General features: G+C 34.3%; 3 protein-coding genes across 3 annotated transcripts; 1 reads left to right on the forward strand and 2 right to left on the reverse strand.

The window, feature by feature from the left end:
• Positions 1-1,920: 1,920 nt before the first annotated feature.
• On the reverse strand, positions 1,921-8,563 carry LOC135691732 (peroxisomal reductase activating PPAR-gamma). The gene is made up of 6 exons (XM_065209690.2): positions 8,338-8,563; positions 7,671-7,777; positions 6,793-7,009; positions 5,870-5,962; positions 5,165-5,317; positions 1,921-2,305 (listed from the first exon to the last, which is right to left on the reverse strand). Exons 1-6 carry the CDS (start codon positions 8,534-8,536, stop codon positions 2,079-2,081), a joined length of 996 nt encoding a protein of 331 aa, XP_065065762.2. The 5' UTR covers positions 8,537-8,563; the 3' UTR covers positions 1,921-2,078.
• An 11-nt stretch (positions 8,564-8,574) lies between these two features.
• LOC148958088 (ATP synthase mitochondrial F1 complex assembly factor 2-like) lies at positions 8,575-12,374 on the forward strand. Its single transcript, XM_089113602.1, has 8 exons — positions 8,575-8,923; positions 9,220-9,264; positions 9,609-9,754; positions 10,273-10,370; positions 10,544-10,630; positions 11,024-11,136; positions 11,247-11,362; positions 12,044-12,374. The coding sequence occupies exons 1-8, from the start codon at positions 8,833-8,835 to the stop codon at positions 12,164-12,166; spliced, it is 819 nt and encodes a 272-aa protein (XP_088969728.1). The 5' UTR covers positions 8,575-8,832; the 3' UTR covers positions 12,167-12,374.
• Positions 12,270-22,452, reverse strand: LOC135692214 (meiosis-specific with OB domain-containing protein). Its single transcript, XM_065210290.2, has 12 exons — positions 22,068-22,452; positions 21,323-21,454; positions 20,874-20,949; positions 19,800-19,983; positions 19,341-19,441; positions 17,898-17,950; positions 17,191-17,286; positions 16,069-16,164; positions 14,392-14,554; positions 13,624-13,843; positions 12,834-12,920; positions 12,270-12,409 (listed from the first exon to the last, which is right to left on the reverse strand). The coding sequence occupies exons 2-12, from the start codon at positions 21,441-21,443 to the stop codon at positions 12,320-12,322; spliced, it is 1,287 nt and encodes a 428-aa protein (XP_065066362.2). The 5' UTR covers positions 21,444-21,454; positions 22,068-22,452; the 3' UTR covers positions 12,270-12,319.
• Positions 22,453-22,699: the final 247 nt, after the last annotated feature.

The following is a 22,699-nucleotide window of genomic DNA, read 5'->3' on the forward strand; positions in this document are numbered from 1 at the left end:
AGGTCATCGTAATTTTTGATCATAGATAAAAAAATTGTTACCCAGTTTAATTTTAGAATAAGAATTTGTTGGGGAGATGAGATGCAGCAAGTTCTTGAGTATGAAATGAGTACCCCCGTTTTGGGGCCATTGCACATGCGTATTATATATTCTGAGTCAAAGAGGCATAGAACCCCCCGAGAAAGGAACAAACAGAACTTTGCGATCGAATTTCAAAACTAAGTGAGCGGTCGGAGCTTATCATTCACATTGACATGGGAGTTTGATCATAGCAGAAATATCTTTCATACTGAAAAACCTGCCTGGATTTTCTGTTGTTTTATGGTTTTTGTTTGTATTAAGGCTCACTTTACTTCTAAAGGTAAGCAAAAACATCGAGAATTTTATGACGCGGCCTAAGTGTTTACAGAGAGTAGACATTCGATGTAAACAATACAACCTGATTTTAACTGACCTCCGACACTAGAGCCAGGCTAAGGCAACTAAAAGAACAGACAACGTACCTTCAATTCAATTATTCAAATTTTTAAGGTGGAAAGCTTCGAATTTTGATCTTCCCCTTTTGACTACATCTACAAAAAGTTTCGAGGAAACCCCTAAATGAAAAATAAACAAAAATACGTCCTTAAGTTATATGCGTAAAACTCCTCAGAAATTACTTAAATTACTATTCTCGACATGTTTGCGAGATCTCGTTGTGTTCCCTGGCTTTTGGTGTTGAGGTGTTGAGGATGGCCCGGGATTTTGTAGGGATAATTCGTTAGAATACGCATGCGTCCCTGCCCCTCGACGTTGATTGGCTCGAACAAATCATTAAGCCTTTTGTCTCAAACAATAGGAGTGAGATCTCATCTCCCCAACAAGAATACATTTCATTGCAACGTTATTGTCATTCATTCATTGAATACTTGCTAAATTACAGTTCAAGACATCAATAATTATTGCCAAGCCATACTTCTCTCTGGCACTAAATAATACAAATGAGTAACGTTTTCAAGTAATTGAAATAGTCTGTCAGAAATGAATAGAATGAAAATTAGTAGGTCAAGCTTTTTTCCAATGATATAATTTTCTCATACGCTCGCAAGCATCAATTTAGAAAAGTCGCTTCATTTCTCGTCGAGAGATGCCCCCCTTGACGTCACAGTCCTCCTTCCCTTGAAAATTATCTCTTATTTGCGCCACTAGTTGTTACTTTTTACCAATCGTTACTTGAACAATCCTTTTCCACACTTTTTATACAGCCAACAAATTGTTACTGTATTTCAATTATTCATCACATTTATGCATACAAAGCAAAAACCTATCGCTGACCAATATTCTATGGAACAAAACAAATTTCTTTATTTGATATAAATCAAAAACACAAAATATACACAAGCCTTTTTAAGCTGAAAACATCATACGAATGAAAGCGGTTTTTAAGACATAAACAACAAGGACGAGCCGATTTCTTAGCGAAAATCGAAAAGCTGCTTCAAAATACCGGGGGTAATTACTACAAGGTAGTTAGTCAGGGGGGGTTAAAACTAGTTAGTGAACGAGCTAATACAGCATAGCCTGCGTGCAGACTCGGAAATTTAAAAGTTGAGAGAAAGTAGAGTCTGCGCAACAGAGCCGCTTTTCTTGTTCGCTGACATCAACATTTTATTTTAAGCACTAAAACAACAACTCTATTAGCGTGCAATGTTTTTCTGTAATTCTAGTTGTTCAAAAGAACAAACAGACCTATTCTATTACTTGATACCATTAATTTATACTTCTGCTCGAAGGCGCCACTTTGAAAACTGAAAAAAAGCAATTGAAATTCCCCCAACTAATCAAATTCGGTTCCTTGATTTTGAGGAACCTGTGAACAAGAAAATCGGCTCGGCTTTGCAGACTCTACTTTTTCTCCTATTTTCAATTTTGTCAACAGCAAAACCCTACCATGTTTTCATTGTTTTTCTGAGAAAGAGAGAATTTCAGAGCTCAAGAATTTCAACGCAGAAAGGACGCTACTCTTGTGGGCTCTGCCTAAAATACAACCCCCCCCCCTTCCCGACAGGTGAATATTTCTACAATAATCAGCGTACGTTTCAATCAGTTTTATTCTTTGTAACGACTAGTTCACTTTGTTCCTCTTTTTGAGCTCTCTTTTTCATCACTCTGCTTAGCAACGATGGCCAAAGCGTTTTCAAAAGGATAGCAAGATTTGCTTTCATGTCAGCAATGACCACGTCTTCCTGTAAACATTCCACTGCGCTCAATATTTCCTCAGCAACGTGGCCTGGCTCCATCCCAGCGGCAGTTGTTGGATCGAGAGCTGCAACAAAAAAGCAACATGAACTCAAAGGGGCATAAAGAAAATATGAGGTTATTTAACAAAATTTTTAAGGATATATATTTGCATTTTTATATTTTTGTGGAGATATTTAAATCAACTGATACTGACAAAACAAGTTATCTAACGTGAAACCTTTATAATTGGCTTTGAAAAAAGCAAACATTTGAGCATACTGTAAAATTTGCTGCTTCATTATTGTAAAATTTCTGACACAATTTATTGTTTGATTGATAGATATTACTGACCATTTATAAATGACACATTATGACACACAAAATCCACAAGTCTTTCTGTTAATACAATAATAATACTTAGGTACTAGACAGTCTTTCACAAGCACTGTTACGCCATTAAATTATATATATATATATAACGAATGCTTATCAGTCTATGACGAGCCCTTTCTTAGCTAATCAGTCCATGACTCTTCTGTGTATACGTGTAAGTGAGTGGGTGTGTGTGTCTGATACAAGTTTCTACTCCTTATAAAGTGTCCACAATGGCTTTTACCAATCTACTTACAATACTTCTTTTTGCGCAGTGTAAAGACGGTATCTAGTTTGAATACATCGATACGTAAGTAGGAGGTGATAAATATATGGTAGGATACGCGGGGGAACTTTGTCGGGGAAAAGGGTATATAAAATATTATATTACCGGAAAACATGGAAAGTTAACGCGCGAAAAACTAATATATCTTGACTAAAGAGAAGCATGAACAAATATAAGCATAATGCGAGATTATGAGCTCTATTACAATACTAAAGCTTGGGTTAAGATTAGTTAGTATACTCAAAAGCTTTAGTATACTCAAATGTTTGCTTTTTTCAAAGCCATTTTTAAGTTTTGTACAACAAAAAGATTGTTAACTATTAAAATCGGATGAAAACCTTTGCTCTCAATCTAATCTCTTCGGGTTGAATATAAAGTTATTAAAAGATGCATACACAAAAACTAATATTAAAACGGGAAAAAGACAATAACTCTTCGTTACTTACTAGGCTGGTCCTTATTTAACACCTGCCCTTTTAACAATAGTGACTTTCTTTCTACGCCAATTCTGTTTACTGCCAGTTAATTTTTTTGCTCTTAACTCATTTTTTCATAAGAAACAAAGCACCGGATTAGCAATCGGTTTTTCTAAATATTTTCCCTAATGGAAGCTTTATTAAACACAAACTTCTAAAGAGCTACTTTTTAGATACACAAAAACGTGTTATGATATTGAATGAGAACACCTTATTTGCCACAAAGATCCCTTTTTTATCTATCAGTTAAGCAGGAGGAGTTGCTTAATTGTCGAAAAGAGTTATTTCGATCCCATCTTTGAATGAAGGATTTTCCAGCAGTTTTTTAATGTGGTGGATGATAAGTTATATGGGTCCTTTTTGTTCTCAGTAATATCTTTAGGCCTAAGTTAAACGTCGCTCTTCTCATACGCCCAATTCAAGTATATTTCGGCCATGAGAAGTTCTTACGGTTAAGGGTGGTCAGTAGCATGGTTTTTTGGTCTAAGTAATATTTTTAGTCATCTTAGGCCTTAGTAACTTATAGACGGTTGCTTATAAAGAATGGGTGTACCCAACGTAGCACCATTATCTTGGTGTAGGACACAAACTGTGCAAGACAGTTACTTTTTAACCAAGAAAACGACTAACCATTTCTACAGTCAAAAACTTTCGCGATGCACCTAGTTCATCGCAAACACAGAAATCCTGCATTGATCAATATTATCTTAAATTCTAGAGTGTGAAATTTCAAACTGGAATTAGATATTAACAAAGACAAGACATCTTAAACCAGAGTTTAGTCAAAACACGTCAGGGAACAATAATAATAATGCCTGCCTAGTTAACTTCTAAAAATGCTCGATTTGTACCAGTCCTAATATCGAGAAACGCCGATTGTTAATAGGCTTTCCAAAGTTTTTTGTACAATTTGAATAAAAAGGTGATTATATTGTACATTTCAATTTTACAAGAAAAAGAAAATTCTTTTTAGGCAATGTGTACCAGTACTAGTGCCAATAGTGCTAAGCTTCGATTGGGGGCTCGATTTGGGGGCTCGATTTGGGGGGGGTTGTGGGGGGTTGTGGGGGGTTGTGGGGGGATTGTGGGGGAGTTGTAGCTTAGTCTAAAACAATTTGCGTACAAGTAGGGGCGGATTCAAGCAACAATGGTTCGGGGGGTGTTAGACACAAATTTTGGTGCCACACCCTTCAAGTCACTGGTAAATGATGGAAACGCCCATTTTTAAAATTCGGTTTTTAACTTTAAGGTAAAGACGATAAGAAGCAGTAGGGTAACCAGGGTTAGAAGATTGGAGGGGCAAGGAGAAGAAATTTTTGGTAACTAGACCCTTAAGAATTTAGGAAAACACCTTATTTGTAAATACGTTTGGAAAAGTTGGAAAAGCTTTGATTTTTTTACGTTGCAATTTGCTTTAGACAACGTCTTATGTAGCTTATTGTGGCTGATTCCATTTCCTTTACAATTCCTTCCAAAAGTTTATATTCTGAATCGTGCAAGGCGAGGAAGCACTACGTGTAAAAACTGATTTTCCAAAGCTGTAATCAAATATCTAAAAATAATAAACAGTATTCAAAAGTTTCAAACTAAGTCCGTTACGCTACTGATAAGAAGAAAAATACTGATAAGAAGATAAATAAAGTAAAATCTTGGCGTTACTTTGTTACTACTGACTACCAAAAATGATGTTTACCGAATGGAACAAACCGAAGGACACAGAAATATTGGGGGGTGTCGCACCCCCTAAACCTCCCCCCCCGGCTAAATCCGTCCCTGCTCATAGTGTAAGAAAGTAACAGAAAAAACTTACATCCATATTGTGTTCCATCCGATGTCCGTGCGTTAATGGACAAATTCGTACGAATGTACCCAGGGCTGATTAAAGTAACATTGATATTTGAGCTGGCAACTTCGGATCTGAGACAGGTGAAGAAAGCATCGAATGCATGCTTGCTTGCAGTGTCTACAAATTCAGAAATAATATTAAACGATGCAGTTCTCTGCAAGACTAATTAAGACTAACTAACCAATGAGGGCCCAAAATTTTGCCGACTATAACAACTTCGGTACAAAACTTTTTGTCCGTCTTTTAGTCGAGGTCACACTTTTAGAAATACCTCCGACAATCTCATACAACCACTATTCTGATTATTTGCTATCTTGAATAAGGACGAGGAAAAAAACCGTTCCCTAACTCGACTTCCCACTTTCTCGAACGAATTAGAAATTAAATTCTTCAGCAAAGTAACTTGCTGTCAGAGTTTAATAGCGCAGGCGTTAAATGTGTTGATTAATAATATATGCCTGTAAAGAGGGAAAGTTTTGTTGCTTTTTTAATGAAATAAAAGAAAAATTATCAAATTTGTTTGAGCAAATTTGAATGAGATATGCACGAGGAAACTATACCCAAGGAAACAGGAAGATAAATGAGTCAATGCCCCGTAGGACTAAATGAACCTTTTTTGTAAAGAAGCAATGTCTGACACAAGGATATTTGACAGAAACTCATGCTTACATGGTGACCTGAATGGAATTGCTATTTTTCCTTGAACCGTGCTTATTCCAACAATGTGACCTTCTTTTCTTTCAATCATTGACGGTAGCAAAGCTGTATAAAAAATTCATTTGAAATTACAAATCAGTTAGTTACAAACAGGATTTGAAAACACAGGTAGAGTTCTATAGTTCTTACCAAATACAGTTCTATAATTATTACCAAATAAATTGGGAAGCTTTGGGATGGGGGCTTATTTGTGGATAGGGCTTTAACAGGGTTTTTGAAATCATAGGAAGAAAAGCTCATTTTCAAAGTTTTTTAGACTTCTTTTTGCTCATTATGATGAACATATATTCTGCAAATAGATGCATACAACAACAAAAATTGATAGAATGCTTTTTTCAGTTCTTCAATTTCTGATTGTCATATCCTATTATTCTAAGTATCATAATTTACTAGACCCAGTTCCCCACATACGGAACATCTGTAGTTTGTGAGTGATTAAAAGATGGCCTACATACACATGATTTATTAGTTGTTACTACAGGTAATAACACTCATGAACTGGTAATTTACTGTGGACTGATATCATTCATTGCAAAGATTTATATGTTAAGGTTGGGGCTTATTAGCGATTCTTGGCTTCGGGGTGGAGCACAACTTTTGCACAGGTGTATACCAGGGGACAATGCAATGATAAAAGGACAGATTATTTTCCTATTTTCAAAACACTTCCCTTATAATATAATTACCAGCAAGAAAGGGCATTTAAAACATTTATACTAAAGGAAATGCACAGATAACCCATTAAAAATACTGAATAAATACAATTTGAGTTTATCAAATTATTGTGTTCATTAAGGGTTTTTGAAAATGTCTATTACTTTCAAAGTACATTTATGTAATTCTATCTTAATGTATTTCGTCTAGAAAAAACTTACATTTGGTAAGAAGCAATGGTCCAAAATAGTTAACATTCATCAGCTGCCTATGCACTTCCATTTTAGTTTGAACTATGCTGCCTCTGCAACTAATCCCAGCATTATTGATGAGTATATCAATATGGCCATATGCCATGAGAGCCAGTTCCGCAGCTTTTGTTATGCTTTCACAATCGCTCAGATCAATTGGTATGACCTTTGGCCCAAGTGCAGAATCCTTGAAAATAAGATCACTGTTTAATATAAATGAATCTTTATATTAAAATGGTTTAATAAGAAAGCAAACCAAAATGGAAGACTGAAGGGTGTTTAACTCAGAATTTGAGTAAGAGGTGCATGTAGTATGCCAAAGACTACATTGAATTATCAAGCAATCAAATGAATTTTTCAGTAGATCAGCCTTGATTCATTAAAGCAAATCAATTTATCATATGTTCACTCTTAATTTTGATGGTAGATTTCAATTGCAATTTAATTTTGACACAACATACAACACTCAACAACAAATACATCTAAAAGAACAAATTTCATTTCCAAAACACATGAAAATTAAAAGAGGTAAATATGTGATTGACTTGAAATACAGTTTACCTAAACAAAGAGTGGACAGAAGTGCAAGCAATTGAAACACAAATTGTTGGTAGTTTACATTTTCTTGCACTGTAAATAAATTTCACATGAGAAGGACATAATCTAAGAGTTTGACATAACAAATGCTTCCTTTCTTATCTTCATTTTCAAATAATTTAAGGATCAATAGCCCTTCAGGGAATGCTTTTTTACAAGAGGCCCTCCATTCAATTTTTACATAATTACAATTATAACCAAAGCTAATTCATAACACAAGCAATGTAGTCACCAATCAAAATCACAATTACCAGGCTGTATCTTTTAATGATGCTGTCTTTCACTTCCTCAAGCTTCTCCACATTTCTTGCTGATAATATCAGCTTTGCACCAGCTTCAGCAAATCTGTATGCACATGCTAGCAATTTAAGAAAGAATACTCATGTAAAAATTGTATGCACATGCATTTTCATATGGAAAAACATTCCAATACTTTGATACTTTAATTCCATATTCAATTTATCAGCATGTTGGAAATCAGCCTGCAGAGTACGACAAGTTCCACTGAAATCTTGAATGCACAAGTACAATGACTTTGGTACAAGAGTCCATTTTCATTGTGCACATGCATACATTGAACGCACTAATGTATTAGTGCGTACAAAATGTACATTATTGAAAGTTATTTTGTTATTTAGGCAATGAATCATTATGTTGATCTTGAGGAAGCTTAAACATTTTTTGTTTCCCCTAAGCAATAGGGCACATCCATGCCACGCCCATATCCCAAAATGCCACACCCTTAACCAGGTGTGCAGGGACATTATAGAAAAAAACTTGGCTGTGCACTTACCATACACTGCAATATTGATTGAATTGCTCACATAAACCTATATTGTGGGAAAATCAACATTTTTTTTATTAATAAATTCAATTCACAAAAGAGGATCCGAAAAGTTTATCTGTTTTCATCATTACCTTTTCCCAGACCTGAGGAAGCACCAGTAATAAGGACAACTTTGTCTTTAACATCGAAAACTTTTCGTGGCTTGAAAATTGTTTTCTTTAACCACCATAACACGAAGCAAGGAACAACAAAAACTATTAAAGGAAGCATCTCCAACAGCAGAAAGGATTCGGTGTATTTCTCTGTCCCAGAAGTTTCAAGTTCACTCATTGAGTTCACTCAAACGAGTCTCGAACGAGGTCACATGGATATGAAAGCGAGTTTCTCTAAAAATGGAAACCAACATCGCATGGGCAAAAACTAATAAGAAACCTACCTCTGATTGATACATATTGCTACTGTATTGTGCAAAATTGACCAACAGATCTCTTTAGACACCACTGTATGCCGTAGAGAGAATTTATTATGATTTGAACTGCCCATGTTAATCCAAAGAAAATAATACACATTCTGGTCCGTGCAAAGCCACTGCTCACTGCTGTGCTGAAGCCCAACTAGGAAACAAGATGAATGCCAAAGGACTCCACAAGTTGTTAATCTCCACGACCAAAACTCAACAGAGACTTTTGAATAAAAAGTTTCTGAGTTATATAAGAAGTGAGTTTTTCAACCTTTCGTGAAGAAAAAGTCTTTAAGTTTATGCTCGGAACCAGCTTGATAACTGGAAACACATAGGCCTAGTTTTTCAAAATATGCCGAAATAAAAAGTTTTCACATAGAAATTTCACAAATATAAAAAAGGCGTGTAGAGATTTCACAGAAATAATAGATAAGACATTTTATCAAAAATATTGAGTTTGACAACTTTGTTTGTAAAATTCCTCTATCCTGGTGAGATGTTTCAAAATTGAAAGCGATTTTTTAGTTTTTAATTTTTAGTACTTATTTTTTAGCAAAGCAACGGTTCTACAAAAATGCAACAATCAACGAAGATAAAGGTATATATTCATAGTTACCATACATTTAAGTGTATATGAATGTCAGTGTTATGAGTTGGGGGTATTTTATTCAGTATAACTTTTTAAATACAAGCATTCTTATTCTTGTGACTTTTGTACTTTCTTATCTTGTTCATGTTTATTTTTTATTTCTTATTATTTTATTAAGGTATGATAAAATTATTTTGTTAAGAAAAGTTCTTTTTAATCAGATTGTAAATTTCATGTTGACAATAAAAGATTTTTTAACAAAATTGCCATGACACCCTGATAAATAAAGTCTTTGAACCAGAACACAATAGCTGAAGACTTGAATAAAAAACACATTATTTGAATTTTTCCAGGAAAGTATTTCATACAGTTGGATGGCAAGAATGTGAAAACTCCTCTTAGGAATGATCTGTATGCCCCAACACAAAAACTTGCATCAATAGTTGCTTCTGAGTGGAGTTCACAAAAACAGACAATATTGGCTCATCAAATGCACATGGTAAGCCAACTCGCATAAATTATTTTAAGTGACTGTTTTGTGAACAACAACAGTAAGCCTTGAATAGAAGTCATGCCTTTCAACTCTCATATTCCAGCCATTTGAAAACAGAGTTAATATGTAATATGTTTAAGACATTGTTTCTTAATAATCCTTTAAGAAAACTTTTCTGATCAGCAGCATTTATCATCCAGAAACTGTTTTTATTAAGACACCATTAAATAGATCTTTTTCTGTAACTTTTTCAGAAACATTTTTTGACACTTAACTCAAGTTTCACTTTATTTATTTTTAAGCAAAATTTCTGTTGGAAAAAATATTATATATATTTGGATAACACTAATGAATTGAACACTAACATCCTACCAAGATTTTTGATGATGTGCCACCAAGATTTTTGAGTTTTGAAAAAGTTATTTTTACATGTAATTTTTGTTTTGCAATATAATTAAAAGTAATCTTACAGCTACATGCTAGAAAAATAATAATTGAAAATTTTCAATGTTTTGTCTTTCTAGACTTCATTATGCAACACCTGCATTGATAACCCAAGGAAAAGAACAAAAGAGGACATGATACATGATGCCCTCAGTTTTTTAAATTCAGATACTTTGTGGTAATGTTTCTTTTGATGCTTTTTTGAGAAAGCCAAATTTGCTTACATGATAAGATATTTTAGATACAAGTAGCAGATAAGTTGCCAATAAATACAAAGTTTTTAGTTGTAGTGCTTCAAATAAAATGTTGAAAGAAATATAATGTTGCAAGTTATAAATGTTTTCTTATTAGTGCAAGAACACCTTTTGAAGAATCAGAACACACTGCAAAGATGCAGAGTGAGAAATGGGACCCAGTACTTCATTGGTTCAGCAAACGGTATGGAGCTTCTTCAAGAAACATCTTAGTTTATAGCTTTAGAATAGATGTAAAATTGCCAATTATTTTTTAAATGACCATTGTCAATCTGTACAAAACTGTTCTTTGGTACTGCCAATTTACATATCCCATTGTGTCTGCATCTACAGTTACAGGACCAATTACCCCATAGTATGATCCTTTCATGTTATGAGCAATGTTTCAATCTGTCATTAAACTGGCCAAGACATAATAATCTCAAAGCCAAGTATGTTACCATTTCAGTCTTATTTGCATGTTACAAGATCTGAAAGCAACGGATGTCAGGAAACCAGATCTGAGTGTTATGTAGGGCAAAGCACCAAACCATTAAATTGCTATAAATTACTCCTCCTTTTCAAAATCTTCTTTTAGATTTGATGTTGAAATTGTGTCAAGTACTGATATTTTTGGCTTTGAGCAACCTGAAATGACTATGTTGAAAATGAAGCAGTATTTATCAAAGCTCAGCAGATGGCAACTTGAAGGTACCTTCAAAAATATTAAAATTTTGCTATTGTCCAAAATATTTTGATTACAATGTATTTGTCTTTGGTCTCTGTAATTTGTGATTCATATTTATGCCATTTTTTCCTAGGTCTGGAGTTTTCAGTAGATAGTGTCAAATCTTTTATCATCCCATTTGCTGTTATTGAAAATTATACAACAATAAACGAAGCAATATACCTTGCAAGACTAGAAGTGAACCTGCAGGTAATCAAACAAATATGTCTAAGTATGTCCAATTAACATATGATTTGAAACAATTTAAAAACTGATGCAATATTTCACTTTGTAACTGTACACTTTATTTTTAAAATTTTAAAGTAGCCTTTTTGAGAATTTTAGCTTCTAAAAATCACCAAACTATCATTTCTCTACTACAAGATTTAAAAAAACCAAATATCTAGCAACAGGTCAACTAACCACTGAATTTTGCTCATTTGACCTTATACCAAGCCAGAGGAAGATCATTGTTTAAGATAAGATAAGGCACATGTCCTCAGGGGCATTGTGAAAAGGAAAGGGTATCAAATGAAAAATCACCTTCCAAACAAGGTATTTTAATTGGTAATTGAACCTAAAAGTTGCGCTTAAGTTTCAATTGTCAATATTATATAAGCCAGCAAAAAATTGGTGGTAGATGTGGAAAGCATCTTAAAGTGCTGGGGGCACACATCTCGAAAATGCACACCGCTGTAAGCAGCAAATATGCATGTTACCTCTATTTCTAAAATGCAGGGCCACTTGCCCCAATTCCTGTATCTGGTTGATCAGTTTAGCTTGGCTAGGCCATTATAAGTAATCTTCATCACCAAAAATCATTGGTCACTTAATTAGGTATCAGATGACACTTAAAACATATATTACTATGTATTTTCTATTTTATTGAAGATTGAAAAATGGGGCAGTGTGGAATGGTATCATGATATTGAAAAAGAAAACCAATTGGCACATATGTCTGCTGGTGTACTGTTTTATCAGCTCTGTTCTGAGAGCTTTGATGATGAGCTGTAACTTAGAAACTATATAACTTTCAACTTTTTGTCTTAATTTTATAATCTTTCTTCATAGAAGTGTTTCTAACACAAGAGTTATGGCTTTATTTGCATTTTAAAGAATGTACTATTACAGTTTCAATGAGTGCTCTAGCAACATTTTTAATGCAAATCATACCACTTGGGCTGTCGAGCCATCAAATTGTGAGACTGATATTATCTCAAGATATGCTTGTTTGTTATTGTCTGTTCTTCTGGTGCACTATAAATTGGAATCAAAATATAGTTTGGTATTCATTTAATATGCTTCTTTTAAAAATGAAATATTTATGATGTTTGTGATGTGTTAGCAGGACAACAGAGCCACAAATAATTTCTAAACAGCCAAGAAAAATTTTGAGATGAACAGCTGGAAAAATAAGCTAGTTAATAATATGCCAAATATTAAGAAATAAACTACCAGTAAAGCCTCTTTTTATAAGGTTTTAGCCCCCTCCCCACTTTTTTAGACCTTCCCCTCACGTTTCTCATCGCTCGGTTGTGCCTGAATAAGATGGTTGTTTTTACAGAACACCTCCCTCTCCAATTCAAACCTTTGTCTTCTCTTCATCTGCTGTTAAAGAGGCTGTTGGACACACCCATCATACTATATAACTTAATTGAAGTATGAATGAAATATAATTTACCTTGAAGTACAGTTTGTATCGATCCATGAGGTACTTCCATTTTAATTCAGTTCTTTCCAGTGGGTTCAAGGAAAGTAGTTCATCAACCTAAAACATACATGGGGGTGTCTTATTTAAGAATAAGTTTTAATCTGGTACTGCAAATAAATAGATAAGATGCAATATATACTGGTTATTATCCTTTTATTATCATTTGATGACACGTTTCAAAATGCTGTTTATCCATTGTTATAAAAAATAAATTATAAGCTATCTGTATCAAAAAAATTAATAATTTTTAGAATTATTAATGAGACCATATTTTGCAAAAGATAGGGAAGGAGGTTAGAGATGTTTGTCTTGTATCCTTTTGTACCATGAAATGAATGGATACCTATATTAGTGGTGAGTTGTGCAAAGTTTTGTTGTGTTAAAATAAACTTTTTGGTTGTGAAAGTCTGATGAACCTGGCTTTGGTAGTGTTTAGCTTGTATATGTGAAAAAAGCTGCACCTTTCATCTTGCTTTCTCTTTCGATCTTGTAATTGACCATATTTATTGAAAAAGTGTCCTTCCATATCCAATCAAAACTCGCTTAAACCCGAGTTGATCTTTATTGGCCAACTACTTAAAACTTGAATCATGCCAACTGTCTTTATAAAATATTGCATTATGTTTGCTGAGTAAGTCAACCAATTTTCAGGTATCAAAAATTAAAACTAAATTGGTTAGAAATTTCATCAAAAGTGTTGTCATAGTTTATTTAAAACTATGACATAAAAGCTACCTCTAACGTTTATAAGTAAACTTACATTGTGTTCCAATAACTTTTCAGCAATAAATCCACTGAGTCGAAAATTCGCCATGCCTCCTGTATGATCGCTTATATCGACTCTAATATTCATTTTCTTTACGGTAGTCTGTTGGTTGAATTGCTGTTTTCCGTCGGTGGTAGATTCTTGCAAAATGGAGTAGCACTTTTCATTGGTACACGATCCAGTTTCTCGGTCAACAACTCTTCTACAGGCAGAGCTAAGACAGAATAGAAAAAAATTTGATTACACATCATGCATTCCTTAGTAAAGCACGATGCATGTCGTTGCATGGCAGTATCTAAGCAGTTTTCACTACCATCCTGTGTCACCCAAAAATTATCGCTGATAACTATTGAAGGAGCAGAGGTGGGAAATACTTCAAAATTTTTTTACCAAAGAAGACAAATGCAGTTAGAGGAAAAATAGGAAGAAAAATACCAACGATAAATAAAATTTGGCAGACAAACAGAGAACATTGATTAGATTAAAACTTAGTAAAAAAGTGTAATAAGTAGTTATTATTTTGTCAATTGAGCATTAATTGGGAAGATAATTCTATTTTGTTAGGGAATCTGATGAGAACAGGTTTTTGCCTAGAAAGACTAAGTTACTCTTTTACAACTGGTATTGGGAGAGTTTGTTGATAAAAAATATCAAACATGACCTGTAAAAATGATCAAAGTATGAATAACAGTACAGATAAGAAGATACGATTTTTTATAGATAGGCTAAAGGGCTATAGCGATATGATTAATGATGATTTACCATGTTTGCACAAAAAATTTATCTTCTACATTTGATGAATCAATGTTGATATTTGTTATGCATCCGTAGATTATTCCATGCAGAAATCGATTATTTTCGTTGTACTTGTCATTTATCCATTGCTGGACTTTCTCTATTGTGTAGACATCCGTAATTTGTCCTACTTTGGGAAGAAAAGAAACGAAGATTTTGTCATCATGTAGAAAACCAGATTTTGTCTGTAACGTTTCAAGAGGTGAACCGACAAGAAACGATTTTTTCAAAATAGAAAACAAGCACCCCATATACTGGTGAGCAAAATCAAACAAATTAGCCAATTTATCGGCATAATATCGGCTAAACCGGTGATTTGCTGAAACATTTGAAAAAATTCATACCACACGATAACTAAGATCAATTTTCATTTATAACTAAATTGTAAAAATTGTAAAGATATTTTGAAATTTTTAGCAAAAATACCAATTTTAAGGCAAGCTTTTTAGAGAATAGATATTTGCAAAAGAATTGCGTTAAATTCCACATTATTCTAATACACAAACAAAAATGCGAAGCATCCTTAATTTACTGTCGACATTAGTAGTAGGCAATACGTTGCTAAACATCTGGCAAATTTCTACCTTCTTACTACGCTTAAAATATGAAAAATTCATTCGATTGAAGTTCCAATCCTGTATGAAAATTCTGGCAGAACGGGTAAATTTCTTCAAAAAATCATAGGGGTGGCAAGAAGGGGGTAAGCAGAGGGGTGGCAAGAAGGGAGGCAGAGGGACCCTGGGTCCCCTCTTCTCTCCAATGACTGTGTTGGTTTTTACATGTTTGTGTATTACCGTTGTACGTTATTTTTAACATACTCATTTCTATATGTTCATGAAAAAATGTTGTCCCCCCCCCCCCCCCCCTAATGTCAAAGTCCTAACTATTCCCATTGGGGCAAGATAGAGATTTGTGTTTGGCTAACGACTGTTGAATCACCTAATGAACGGGATTTAACCGCTAATCACACGGCTAAACGTGGTGCGCGGCTTCATGTCTGCACTGATATTCATCTCATTTTGTTATGTTATTGTTACGTTCGGTGGCTCGATGTGCAATTTGCAGTGACCTTCACTAAATTTATTATTAATATTGGTTATCAAATCAACCATTAGCATTTGTTAATATTTTAGTGATTTTTACTATTTGTTGTGGGATTTTAGTAGATATTTTAGGCGAAAGAAAGAATAAAATTTATCAGAAGTTATCAACATTAACTTTTATGAAAAAAGTCCTGTCATCAATTTATTCTTTTAAAGCAAAGGGCTCGGGTGGCGATCGCCACTTTGCCACCCGGGCCAGATAGCGCCTGACAGTGAACGTTGCCCAAAATATATAAGAATAAAAATTGACTATTTTCTTTAAAAAACCCAAGGTGAAAGTAAATAAATTTTTGGCAAATGTTTCAATGCAGAGAGTCTGAATACTTTATAAAAGCTGCGAGAAGAGGGGCCAGACAATTGTCTGAAAGACTGAGTACACCTCTAAATTAAACTTATGTTGTCGTCTAAACTATATAGGTAGACTTGCCGTCATACAGTTCAATTGAATATAAAAATGAATACTGCACACTCAAAATAAACATTTAACCATCTATAAACAATGATGCGAATTTTTACTTAAAAACAATATTTGAGATCTTACATGGTATGGTGGTTGACTGTGGATCAGCCATGAACTCCTCGTCTAAGACATCGATGCTCTGCGCATAATTGTACAGCAAATGTGCATCTGGGATATCTAGGGAAATTAATTGCATTATGAATTTTTTTACTCCCCTATATTAGTTTGTAGCATTATCAAACAAAGGGTTACTTAAAGCTACCAGCTTCTGATTATAGCCATTTTATGGGACCTTAGTTGGATGGACACTAAGTATGTATGCATGTATGTAATTCGCTACATTTATTGTATTTACAAGTTATAAAAGTTAAAAAAAAAAGAATACAATAATGTAAATTCAAAAAAGAGAAACACCTCTAATTTCAGTGGCAGGGATAGGATTAAAAGGTCAAGTTGGCTTTATTTCCATAATGGTCTTTTTGGATGTGCTGGTTTGACAGGAAAATAACAAGAAAAATAAAAAAAAAGGACGATGTCTTAGAATTTGAAACACCTCACGAAAACCAAATTTGGAGCATTGAGAACATTAAAGATTAGGAGCGTCCATGTTGACATAAATAAGAAGTTTTACATAGATACGAAGTAATGGAAATCTTTCAAACAAAAGCTAGTGGTTTTGCTTTCATCATTTTTAGTATTTTTGCTATTTGGGCATTTATGGTGTCGACTACATTACATCGTCTGTTTTTAACAACCCAAACAACTGCAGTTTGTTCAAACAAATCTCATTTACATACAGCAAGGTTTTTCTCTTTCAAATTATCGCTGAGAACAACGATCAAGGTATCAGTGAGAGGGGTCCTATTTTTTTATCCTAAGGAGCAATTGTTGGCAGGGTCGTAGTTACTAGTGTTTTTGAGGAGGGGCGGGAGGAGATGTTGAGCCCTCTAAAAATTAAGCAAATTCCTTGTTTCAAATGAACACTACTTTTGTTGATATTTTTAACAAACAATAGTGCCACACATGGTTCTATCCTTTCCACAGCACTGACTGTAGGTAAATCAAACTGAAACTTGTTTATATGCAGTCAGAAAACGATAAAGATAATTAAGTATCAATCTTTTACATTAAATGATTTAAGGAATTTGCTTCACGTGTTCTGGATGAAAACTGATAAAAAATCTTTTTAAGCCTAGTACGAACCTGGATTGACCGTGATTATCGTCTTTCCGTCACATGTTGCCACCATGCGTTTTCTGAAGTCATCATATTGGGCTTTCACATCAGCAAAGAATAAAACTAGAAATGGGAACATTTGAAATTTTCCTTTCGTTTGAGAATGTATAAAGTAGTGTATTAATGTGGATTATCAATAATAGTGAGATTCAGTTCTTTAACAGTGATGAAAAATAATAATAACAGTGATATACACAAGACTTGCACATAATTGAATGGAGTATAGAAAATGTCGTTTGCTGCCAAATGTCATGCTCATGTCAAGAAACCAGGCTTAATCAAATTCCTTTTAGTTATAGAGCAAGTCTATAATTTATAAACTTTTTTTACAAATTAAAATGCGATGTCATACATGTCAAAAGGGTTCCCCATTTCCCTTTCTTTCCTATTTCCCATTTAAGCAATTTCATAAAAATTTTGGGAAATTTCTTTTGCAAAATAGTTTCTTCCAATATCTTGTTCAATTCGTTTTAGAAACGTGTACAGCAATAATAAGACCCCATCAAACTCGCTAGGTACTTCTTACCAATTATAAATGTTTCCAAGTCTGTATACAGTATAACGACTTCAAACGATTTTGGCGTTTTATACAGACAAAAAGAACTTTACGGAGATTATTCGTAAAAAAATCATTACTAGGTTATAGGATCTCCTTAATGACACAGTTAAATTACCTGTCTCATGAGGATTCCAGCCTTCAGCCAGCCAACTCAACTCTTCGCTCCATCTAACAAACAATATTAATGGAGTTTATCTGCTCACAATAAGTTGTCAACGTAGCGCATGAATGCAAATAGCAAATAGCAGTGGATGACAAAATTATGAAATCTCATACATCCACAGCCTGGATAACTGAACATCTTAATATATTTTGCTTATGTACCATGACTTTTATTTTATCAGTGTAATATACTGATTAGCACTAGCTGAAAAATTCACAGCTATGACATATGGGATACAGAATAAAAACGTCATCTCCAAAATGATTCATTTCTGCTCTGGAAGGGTTTTCTAAAAAAATGCTACTTTTTCAGATGACATAATACTATACGAGCACCCTTAAAGAAAAATACTCTTGACCCAAGGCAAGAAATTGCGGTTACTGTCGGTGACCATTAAAGAGGGAGTACCGGGTTAGTTGCCCCCATTTTTCAAGGAGTGCAAAATAAAAAAATTATCGAGGAAGAAGTTGGTCGTAAAAATTTTATTATGGTTTTGTTCTGTTCTTAAAAAGAATCATCTTTGTACAAAGCTGTTCTGTTACAGTTTTCCATTTGAATATGGCAACCGGCAGAAGAAATCTCTAGACAGTTGTCTATTATAAATAGAGGCGAACAGTTTTTTGGCGGTACAGAACTTGAAAATGGCTTTGAAAAAAGCAAACATTTTATAACATATTTTATAACATATTAACACATTTTATAACATATAACACATTTTGTATTGCCAATATAACACATTTTACATAGTCAATATAGCAGATTTTATAACATTTTATAACATATAGCCAGTATTTTATAAAATGCTTGCTTTTTACAAAGCCTTTATAAATAGAGGCTTTGAAATAGAGGGGGTGGGAGTGGTCAGGCTAGGCAACGATTGTAATTGAGTTTAGTCCATTACATTGCTTTACCTTCCCGCATTTCAACTACTTACTAGGATCTTTGTCATTATGAATCAGTAAAAGATTTCAATGTGTGGATATCAATGTGTATAGGTGTTTAATGTATATGGAAATATTTATTGCATGTTCGTTAAAATACAGGAAATATTTATTGCTTCAAAGACAGGTCCATTGTGTATGTCTTAATTTTACAGGAGGTATAGTTAAGATATAATGGTCACATTAACTTCACATGAGAACAGTTTTTTGTTAGTGCTTACTGATTGACAAAAAAGCACCTTAAGTTATTATGAAGATACTTTTGTCTTAAACTGTTTGCCGAGCACAACATTTTATCAGGTATATTTATTCCCTTAACAAATTATTGTGATCTCCCTGTTTTTGACCGAGTCTCCCTGTTTTTCTTTAGGAAAAATCTAAAATCTCCAGGTTTTGAAAATTTAAGGTTGACAGGTCTGCAAATACATCAATGATAAACATTAAAATAGCTCACATTACAATTGGAAAGGAGACACAGCTATCATCGAAAACCAGTAATTCTCTTCTTTGAATCGTTTTCCCAGACTTTGTTATGATTTCTTTCGGACTTCCACTCTAATGAAATGATACCATGTGTTCTGAATGCATATTTAAAAATAGAACTTCGAAAAGATCTACTATGCGTATCTCTGTGTGTTAGCTTGGGGGTGCCTAAAAGGTTTTGTCCATTAAATTTGAGTTTGAAATGTTTTAGATTTTTAGGGATCAATAGTGAGGAGCAGCGGAAAATCTTTTCAAATTTGTGGAGGTTTGCTTTTGATAATGTCAACAACAATTAACAGTCATTTGGAGAAATGTTCTGACAACTCCCTTTTCACCTAAAACGTTCAACCAAGGATAACTTCGAGCAAGGCTATCAGATTTGCAGTTACTTTAGTGAGAAAAACCTTCTTTTAAATCTAAGAAAACTTACGTCTCGTAATACCGCCAGCAAATTAAGATGAAGACAATTCAGATTTTGTCCGTTGGCAATGATGTCACCAAGTTTGTAATAATCGTACGTTTTCTTCACAGGGATGAAAGCAAACGATGCAAACTCATCTATGCTACAGCGTTCTATAGTAGCATGGGTTTCGTTTGCAACAATGTTGAACTGACTAAAGGAAAACGACAGCAGTAAATAAACAACATAAATTTTCAGACCTCTTTTTACCTAGATGTGATTCGCTTAAGAGATGAATTTAACAAAATGCTTCCACTAGCACATGGCTTTTTCTTCAAGATGAACGATTTTGGTATGTCACATATAAAGGCATTGCATTTACAGTTAGCTCCATCTCACTTTTGGCCAATCCTTTAAAAACATTTCATGTTACTGCTAATTTTGTTTCATTTTGTAACCAAATGTTAGTGGGTAAAGTGAGTCAAACATTAACGTGGTTGTGCCTATAAAGATGTGGCCTATTCGTGTGTCTAGTATGTCGAGTTTTTGTCTTGTTCAAACATTGCTTGAATTGCTCAAGTTCAAGTGGCCAGATATTCATTACTCTCTACCCTGGGTACCAGAGTCTGATGAATCCAGGGATATAGTATTGTAGACGGCAGCGGTGGCAAAGAATGAGTGGATGTGGGAAGGGGAAGGATCCAGTTCAATCAATGTTTTCTATTTCCAATCCTCGCTCAAAAAATATTTCTGAGACTAGTTTCGAACAATATTTCTGAGACTAAATAATGGAGACTCTGGCACCCAGGGTGATTACTCTCTTCAAAGGTGAGTCTCTACGTGTCATGCAAACATGGTGTACCCCGCTTTGTGGCTGGGCTTTTATTTGGCTTCAATCCAGCTTCACTCTTGATTTCGTCCCAAAGTAGTAAGGGTGTTATACTCTAAATATGTTTCTATTTGCAAACTCAATCTGTTTCTTGATAAAACGTCGATAAATTTAATATAGAAATTTGACAAAGAGCAGAGTGTACTGTGAATCAAAGATGGCATGCGCTAGCATCGAAATAATGAATGTCATGAATAGTAAACTTGATATTTCACCTGGGTGTCCATGGATTGAACTTCTCTTCAGCTTGAGTGTTTTGTTTGTTTTGAACCATGACATTCTTAATCTCAACTGAAAAATTCATATTTTTTCAATACTAAACAAATAAATATAATAAAGAAGTATGGCTGCAAGCTGTGTATGATAGTTGTCTCCAGAGAGGGTAACCAAAGGGGCAGTTATGAGATTTTTAGTGATTTTCAACAAACAAAAATATCATATCTTGGAAAATGCAGCTTGATAATAAAGAAGATAAACATAACACGACAAGAAGAGACGTTTTTAAACTTTTTCAACAACTTTGATCCAATTGAATTGAAAGACAAATTCATTATCAGATTGACAAATTCAGTAACACATTCCAGTTACAAATCCAGGTTAGACAAAATCAGTTTCACATAATTATAGACAGAAATCTCTCATAACATTACTCAGAAATACAGACCAGCATCCCCAATTCGAAATGATTTCGCGATATCTTTAATAAATGTTTCACTGCCCCAGCACGTGACGTTTGCAAAATCAGTGACAGAGTCCCTTAGGACAAAAGTAAGTTGCCATCTCATTTGCGAAGGATCTGTTAAAAGAATGAAAAAAGTGCATTTTCACAGGCTCTTTGACAATGCTCTTAGGTTCTTCAAAGATTTTTTATTTCCTGACTCATTCGGAGAGCATATCATCTAAAATTTTCCCCGCCCCCTTACTGTTGTTGCCTTCCATATGATGCAAGTACTGTGGTAAAAGCAGGCTTTTAAGAAAGATGTTTCAAAAGCCAAATAAACAAGCTAGGGTCAAGGTGACCCCATCAACACCCCCGAATAACTAAAGCATTTACAGTGTATCCAACCCACTTCTAGCTTGGCTTCAAAACAATTGCGTTTTTGTTATCGATGCGAAAGCTATAATTGGCTTTGGCTACCAAGAAATTGAAAGAATAGAGGGATAAGATGGTTTTTTGGACCAGCTAGGTTATCAGCAGGGATGGGATGTGCTCCTTATTTAACATCACTTATTATCATAAAGTTTTACATAAAAAATATTTATGTTGGCTGGCTGATGTTGTCCTGCATAAATTCGAGCGCATGGACGGGCGTACCTTGCAAGCAGCTATTTACAGGGTGTACGAGCCCTCTGCCTGATTGCCCAGGACCCTCAATATGCATTTAAGTAAAGAAGCAAAGACTTCTTACTTTTTCTGTCAGCGAATGATCTTGCATCTTGCTTTGCTATGATAATACCTGCAATAGACTACGGTAAAAGATTCTTGTTAGACAATGTAGAAAGAGAAACAAAATAAGGGAGGTCTGCAAACTTGCGAATAGGGCACCAAAAGAGTAACAAAATGCCTGGTTAACATAGAAGTGACATGTCCTTTACACATTTTCTGCTCTTTAATATATACACTGAGGTCGATTCGATATTAAGCGGGGTTTGCAATAAATTGGGAAAGGATCATGGCCAAGACCAAGATATAAAAGGAGGAGGGAAGACGATCAACCTTCAGTTAGAACATCGCCGAGACTTCTCTAATTTTGAATTGTCAATCGAACATTGTCACAAATCAAACAGAAGGCATTTAAATTGTAAACTACCATATAGCCATACACTTTGTTCAGTTGATTATAAATGGTACACTTAGAACTTTGTAGCATTATAATCAGGTTTGATATTTCACTTCCGCTTAACAGCAATTTGGAGGTGGGGAAGGGAGGGGGCCTCAATTGGCAGTCAGTTAACGTCAGAAGAAAATGCAAAATCAGTTTTTTTTCAATACTGAACTAAAAGATCGGCCATATTCCAGAGACTATTGCGATCAAGTTAC

Source organism: Rhopilema esculentum, chromosome 18 (genome assembly GCF_057945365.1).
Source record: "Rhopilema esculentum isolate cy_ngs chromosome 18, ASM5794536v1, whole genome shotgun sequence".
In the NCBI taxonomy this organism is placed as follows: Eukaryota; Metazoa; Cnidaria; class Scyphozoa; order Rhizostomeae; family Rhizostomatidae; genus Rhopilema; species Rhopilema esculentum.